Source organism: Mauremys reevesii, linkage group 5 (genome assembly GCF_016161935.1).
Source record: "Mauremys reevesii isolate NIE-2019 linkage group 5, ASM1616193v1, whole genome shotgun sequence".
NCBI classification, from domain to species: domain Eukaryota; kingdom Metazoa; phylum Chordata; order Testudines; family Geoemydidae; genus Mauremys; species Mauremys reevesii.
Window position 1 is genome coordinate 28,419,666 of NC_052627.1, and position 7,238 is coordinate 28,426,903.

Below are 7,238 nucleotides of genomic sequence, written 5' to 3' on the forward strand. Positions count from 1 at the left end.
TTAGATGATAGATCTAATTTTTAAATGCTCTGGAAGTGATCCTGGGAATTACAGGCCAGTAATAAGCCTTATATCTATACCTGCAAATTGGTTGAAATAATCATTACAAACAGAATAATAAAACACCTGGAACATCAAATATGGTCTAACCAGCACAGTTTCTGCAAAGAAAATTTTGTCTCAGTAATCTATTAGAATTCTTTGAATGTCAGTGAGTAGTGAACAGAAGAGAAAAATTGACACTTACTTTAGACTTTCAAAAGACCTATGACAATCTCTCAGATTTTTTAGAGACTACTCAAAAACGAAGTAGTTTTAGAAGAAAACTAGAGGCAGGAAACAAAAAGTAGGAATAAATCTATTAATAATCTCAAAAGATTCATACAAGGGTGCTTCAAGGTTCTGTACTAGGTCCAGTGTTGTTTAATATATTTAACAACAATCAAGAAAGGGAGAGTTGAAGCAGTGAGGTAGCAAAATTTGCAGACCACACAAAATGTTATGCGCTAGTCAAGTCCAAGGAAGACAGAGAACTCCATAGTGACCCTCTATAGGTAGGTGAATGGGCAACACAATGGCAGATGAAATTCAGTGTTGATAATTGAAAAGTAATGTACATTGGAAGAGGAAATTTGAATTCCTCATACACCATACAGGTTCTAAATTAACCGTATTAGCTCAGGAAAGGGACATGAGCATAATTGTGGACAGCATAAGGAATGGAATGAAGAATAGGATGGAAAATATTATAATGACATGTGAAGTAGTGATGCGGCTTCCTCTGGAATACTATGTGCGGTACTGGCCATCCCATCTCAAACAACATATCACAGAATTATAAGGGTCTCAGAGCAGGGCTTTGGAGCTGTGCTCTGGCTCCCCTCCAGCTCCAGGCAAAAACCTGCAGCTCCACTGCTCTGGAGCTGCTCCGCGCTCCAGCTCCGGACTCCACTCCAAAGCCCTGGCTCAGAGAAAGTTATGGGAAAGATTAAGGCTATGGAGGAAGCCTCTGTGGAAGGTAGAAATTCCACCTTATACAGTAACTCCTCACTTAAAGTCGTCCCGGTTAACGTTGTTTCATTGTTACGTTGTTACGTTGCTGATCAATTAGGGAACATGCTCAGTTGTGCAATGCTCCCTTCCAATGTTGTTTGGCAGCCGCCTGCTTTGTCTACTGCTTGCAGGAAGAGCAGCCTGTTGCAGCTAGCTGGTGGGGGCTTGGAACCAGGGTGGACCGGCAGCCCCCCTATCAGCTCCCCTTATCAGCTAAGTTCTCCTAAGTTCCCTGTGCTGCAGCTGCCCAGCAGGCTACTAATTGCAGCTGTCCCTCCCCCCACTGCCATGTGCTGCTTCTGCCCTCTGCCTTGGAGCTTCTCCCCGAGACTCCTGCTTGCTGTGCCAGGGGGAGGGAAGGAAGAGAGGGGCTAATGTCAGGGTGTCTCCCTCCCCCCTGCTCCTGCACCCCGCTTACCCCATCTTCCATAGAGCAGGGGGGGACACACCAGGGCTCAGGATGGAAGGAGCTTGCAGCAGCTGCATACTTAAAGGGGAAATGCGCATATCTCCCTCATTCCTGCTGCCTTGCAGAGTGAGAGAGTTAACCCTTGAGGGCTCAGCCAATTGCTAGTTTATCGTTTAGCAGTAAGGGAAATATCCCACCCTCTGACTCCTCCACCTCAACCAAGCTTCACAATCATCATCGCTGTGTACCAGTATTACATCATTTGTTTAAAACTTATACTGTGTGTGTATAAAATATAGTCTTTTGTCTGGTGAAAAAAATTTCCCTGGAACCTATCCCTCTCATTTACATTAATTCTTATGGGGAAATTGCATTAGTTTAAGATCGTTTCGCTTAAAGTCGCATTTTTCAGGAACATAAGTACAACGTTAAGTGAGGAGTTACTGTAGTGTCTAATAAAGTCATTAATAGAGGACCATGTTGCTGTCCTACAGACTCAGTGGAAGCATAGGCTCTTTTACCATAGACCTTGTGGAGTGTCCCTTGATTCTATCAGGAACAAATGCTCTTGTTGCATTGTATGACTCTGCAAAGCATAACTCGATGCATCTGACCAGAGATAGTTTGGCTACCTGGAGCCACTGGCACTTCAGATGAAAGGAGATGAACAAGGAGCCCGATCTTATTGTCAGTGTGATGTGCTTGATAGTTCCTCTACAAACATCCTGATTATGCCACAGTTTTTTGTAAGATGCTCTGGCTTTGGACAGAATAATGGGAGGATGCCTTAATGTGAGGCATGGAAAGATGAGGGCACCTTTGGCAAGAAAGGTTATGTGAATCTTAATACCACCTTGTGATCAGTGTGTGGATAAAGTTGCCAACTCTGAGACTCATCTAACAGATGTGATAGTGACCAGAAATAGGTTTTGATAGATCAATAGAAGGGAGTGGTTGATGTCAATAGTTCAAAAAGGTGGGTGAGGGCTTTCAGCAACAGTGGTAGGTCCTATTTAGGAAAGATTGGTCTGACTGCAGGTCTAACCAATCCGATAGTCCTGAGAAATCTGGATACTTGAGGATTCTCTGCCAAGGAATCACAGGACCCTGCATGTAAGATACTGCTTATGGCTGACATCTGATGCACTGTGGTGCTTGGCTGAAGTCATTTGTCCATGCAGTCCTGAAGAAATTCCAGAAGATCTGAGATGCCAGGGTCCTTGAGTTTTTTGTTTTGAGCTATATCTTGTCCCGACAAAGGAGTAGGCCTTTACTGATAAATCCTTTCTGGAAGAGAGAAGAGTCCCAATCACTTTGGTAGATAGTCTGAGTAGACTGCCTGGATGGAGGATAGGGACTTTGGTGAAGAATAACCAGTCTTACTGATAGATGCAGTGGGAGTTCTAATGCCAAGAAAATCTTGGTCTCCTCAACCAGTATGGAGCTAGAACTATCACCTTCTGCTGCTTCTCACCTTATCTTCTGAATTCCCTTCCCTAGAAGTAGAAGAGGTGGGACTGTGTAAAGCAGGTCCTGTGGCTATCTGTGTGAGAGAGCATCTGTCCCCAGGGATCTGGCATTTGCTCCCCTGCTGTGAAGTATTTTGTCAACATTCTGTTCTTCTGACTGGCAAACAGATTGACATCTCGGAGGTCATATTTCTGTAAAATCAGGTTGACAATGTCCTGATTTATACACCATTCTGAGCTGTTGACTGCATGTCTGTTAAGCCATCTACCTTCTGATTCTGTTCTCTCTTTATGTATATTCCTCTTAGGGAAAATATGTTCTTCTCTCCCATTTCATTATCTCCATTGCTTCAACATGTAGAAAAGAGCTCCAAGTGCCCCCTTGGTTGTTGAGATAAGCCACAGAGGTAGTGTTGTCTGACAGGAACAAAATATGGTCACCTTTGAGATGTCTCTGGAACCTTCATAGGGCAGCTATGAAGCTCCTAAAGGTTACTTTCTATAGAGCCCCAAGTGCCCTGTGCTGTTGTGTGTCCCTGGTGTGCTCCTCACCCCATCAGGCATCTCGTGTGTACCTGTGAGTCTGGAAGGAATATTGAAAGACCCCTGCAGATGTTCTCTGGGATTGTCCACCATTTGAGTCCAGTACCTGGCTTGGAACCATGATCTTGTATACATTACAGTGAATGGTCCCCTCCTTTCAAAAGAAATGCCTGGAGACACCTGAAATGCGATTTTGCTTATGGGGTAATTCTTATACACAAAACCAGAAGGCCCAGTAGCTGGGGGCACTGAGTTATGGATGGTCATGTGTTCCTTACTAATTTAGATATCAAGTTTGAGATTTTCTAGACTCTATCTAATGATGGGTACACTTTTGCCCCATGTATTGTTGATACTCCTGATCAATTTCAGCCTTTTTAAAAACCTGAAAAGAAGAAACAATTTTACCCTAAATCAGACAATTTATATAGGGATTGGCAGGTGAAGAAGGACTTGTATTTTCAAACACATTGTAACACTGACATATATTTAGCTTATCAAAGAGAAGATTAAGGGGGTGACTTGATTATAGTCTATAACTACCTACACGGGGAACCAATTATTGCTGTGGGATGCTTAAATAGCCAGGTCAGCAAACTACAACCATTCCCACTTACAAATGGTTACAAGATTATCCCCTATCCTATCCACCACAGATCTAACTTTGGTTATCTGTGTGTGTGAGACCTCCAGGCTTAATTATTGCCACTTGTATCTAGGAATGAAGCCATGCACCCTGAAAAATCTCCGGCTGGTTTGGCAATACACAGGATTTTTAGTGTGAAGCAGCAATTCAAATTATTATGTCAAATTTTGTATATACTCTTATAGTGGTCGTAGCAATTAATAGAAGTTTTAAAGTATGTTTTCCTAGTTTTAAATACATTCCAGGTAATTTCATATAGCACTAAAAGTAATCACAGTGCTAAGAGCAAGAGGGCAAAATGAAATACACACTGAAAATAGAACTCAAGTTATTGGTGACCTGAGCCATTGTTTAGGAGTAACTGAGGGGAAAATGTACCTAGTGGAGAGAAAATATGCTGTGCCCCAATATCTCCAGCAATACCTCATGGCTATATAGTTAATGGAGAAAAAGAAAACATCCAGCTCTCTCACACATGATGTTTTATGCTACTTGCCATACACACGTTGGACTGGGTGCTCAAATAACATAGTGATGGGTGTAGTATAAAATAGGTTCTGTAGATCCAAGAAGCCCTTTGCAGCCTTACCCAATTCTGTAGTTGAGATGTTAAATACTTGCTGAAAACAGAATTTTTTAAGTTAAAAGTTAAGATGGTATATTCACAGACCATACCTTAATGCAGTGTCTTCTCCTCTCCTATTGCCCTATTTTAATTACCTATAGTTATATGCAGCCATATGTGACTTGACTATCAGGAGTTGGTGTGATAAAAGCATTTTTCCTGTAGCCATGCTGGAAAATTTAAGATATTACTGCCATCACTCCAGGCTCTAAATACCAGGAAACAAACCATAACCACCACCTGAATCTATTACATGTGCTGACAGCCCATCATGAATAACAACATAGGATGAAGTGCTTCTTTACTTTAGGCCAACTCTTGCTTCTAGTGACTTCAAAGGGATTTTTGCTATGATTTAATAAGTTGTTGTTTCACAATCTGATTATCTCATCATCTTTATGGGCCAGATTATGATACTCTTACTCACATTAAATTTCACCTTACTTGGCTTACTTGCAAATCCATGGATATAAAACACTGAAGTTTTTTTTTATTTTTTTCCTTCATGAGTAAATGAAACACTCCATGACTCCCATTAAAAATAAAATCTCTGGTGAGAATTTAAAAAGAATGTGTCTTTAGCCACCCACAAATACTTATTCTCTTTCTTCAGTGCTGCTGCCCACCTGAATGATCTGAATACAACTTCATAGCATGGTATTCCATGACAGAGCTGGATGTAAAAGAGGAAACTTGTACATTAGACAAGAAGTCTGGAAACTAACCAAAAAACAACCAGAGAAGCCTCTTGTAGTTTACTGAAAATATATTTTATCAAAGAATATGTCTAGGCCCCAGGTCTAAGAATGTTTTGTATTGAAAAAGTGTTAGTTGTTTGGAAAATTTGCTTAGTTAAGATATTCAAGCCATCCTACCTAGTTTCTGAAACAACTTGAAACCAGTAACCAGTATTTCTTGTATATCATGTAGAAAAAAGCTTGGTCTTGCAATGTGATTTTATATAGTATGCATGTGGTGTTCATTTTACTTGTACGTTCTTCCAGAGCCTAAAAATGATCTTGTGATTAAAATAAAGATTGTCCACTAGGTGGTGCCAGTGCACTCTTTCTTTCCGCTAGACCAATCTGAATAACTATCCTTTTGAACTAATCAAAGCTTTAATGAAGAAAGATAGTGAAGAAAGAACATTTGAATAATCACACGACATCAGTACAGATAATGACTTAAATCTGATGCAAGTCTGCTGCCAGCAGAAGCTGAAGTGCTATTCTTTGTGTGTGAAGAAACAGAACTGCATTACAGAGCCTAAACTTTGCAGCTACCCATGTTCTTAAATTTTAGAGAGAGCGCGAGCACTTCTCACTATCATATTTGATATGTGTTTCTGGCCCAAGTAGTGACTGAAGACATTAATAAGTGAAGTGTGGAAGAAGAAGAAACAGTAGATGTCTGAATAGCTCTTTTAAATTACTGCTGACACCTCTGTTACAGCTCCCTAAAATCTCAATCAACAATCCATTAGAACTCAACAGGAGTAAAACTAAATCCTCGTTTAAGTGTATTTATCCGATCTCTTTTCACTCTTTCAAATGCTAAATCCATTTCAGCATATGCCCCTTCTTTCTCTCGCCTCTCTCTAAAGACTGGCAGCCTATACTACTCTTGTAAATATGAAAGATGCTAATCATATGACATATCACGTCTCAGTCGGAGCCTGGAATAAAGCCTTGAGATTTGGGATCATTGCCTCCAGACAACAGCTTCATCAGCCGGAAAGTTGGTTTTTTTCTCCTTTCCTTCAACTCTCAATCCCTTCTTTGTCTGGGGGAAAATGCAGCCAACTCGAGCCACCCTGGCCATATGGTTCACTCTGTATTTTCTTAGTTGAATTCAGAATTGTTTCTGTGACTTGCGAAGGTGGGTGTTTTTTTTTAAGTGTATATAAAGACATTGAAGGCGCTGCTTGTGCTGGGACTGCTTTGCAGCGCCACTGCATGTTCTTCACGGGTTTATTTCACACCTTCCTTCTGCAGCCACCTAATTGCTATTACTTTCTCCTCGACTCTGCCTACGGCCCAACATATAAAAGCAAATAGCGCATCCTTGGTTAGAACACTACCCGAACCGATTCCACTCAGCTTAGCTTTCCCTTTTAATGGCTGAAAATACCTTTTTCCCCCCCCTCTCCCAGGGCTGAGAGTGCACAATGCCAACATGCTCCTATTTGAATGCGTGGCAAGAGTGTAAAATAATACACGTTTCCCAGCAGATCCTTTTTGAAAAAAATGGCTTGGGCAAGAGACGCCCAGAAGTATGTGTAATAAGGAAGGATGGCTTTTAAGGTCTGTATATATTAGGAGCTGAATGAGGTTGGTGCGCTCAAGTTTGGATAGCCCCCTGCCAAATTTTCTTTCTCTCTCTCTCCTTACACAAACCCCCAAAAGGCTCTTTCACCAAATCATTAAATTCTACAGAGGTGGTCAAGCTAGCCCTGCTTTTCAGGCGTTTGAGAAAGAAAAGGGTCCTTGAAGT

General features: G+C 41.3%; 1 protein-coding gene across 4 annotated transcripts in view; it reads left to right on the forward strand.

The window, feature by feature from the left end:
* The window catches only part of ZGRF1 (zinc finger GRF-type containing 1), a 51,306-nt gene extending 45,516 nt beyond the window's left edge, over positions 1-5,790 (forward strand). For 3 of the 4 annotated variants that reach the window (XM_039541133.1, XM_039541132.1, XM_039541134.1), the window contains one exon: positions 5,359-5,790. In XM_039541133.1, coding sequence (XP_039397067.1) covers positions 5,359-5,398 — 40 coding nt within the window. In that variant the 3' untranslated portion in view covers positions 5,399-5,790. Of the gene's footprint in view, positions 1-5,356 lie in introns of all 4 variants that reach the window. The other variant, XM_039541135.1, reaches the window with a different exon arrangement.
* The last annotated feature ends 1,448 nt before the right edge of the window (positions 5,791-7,238 follow it).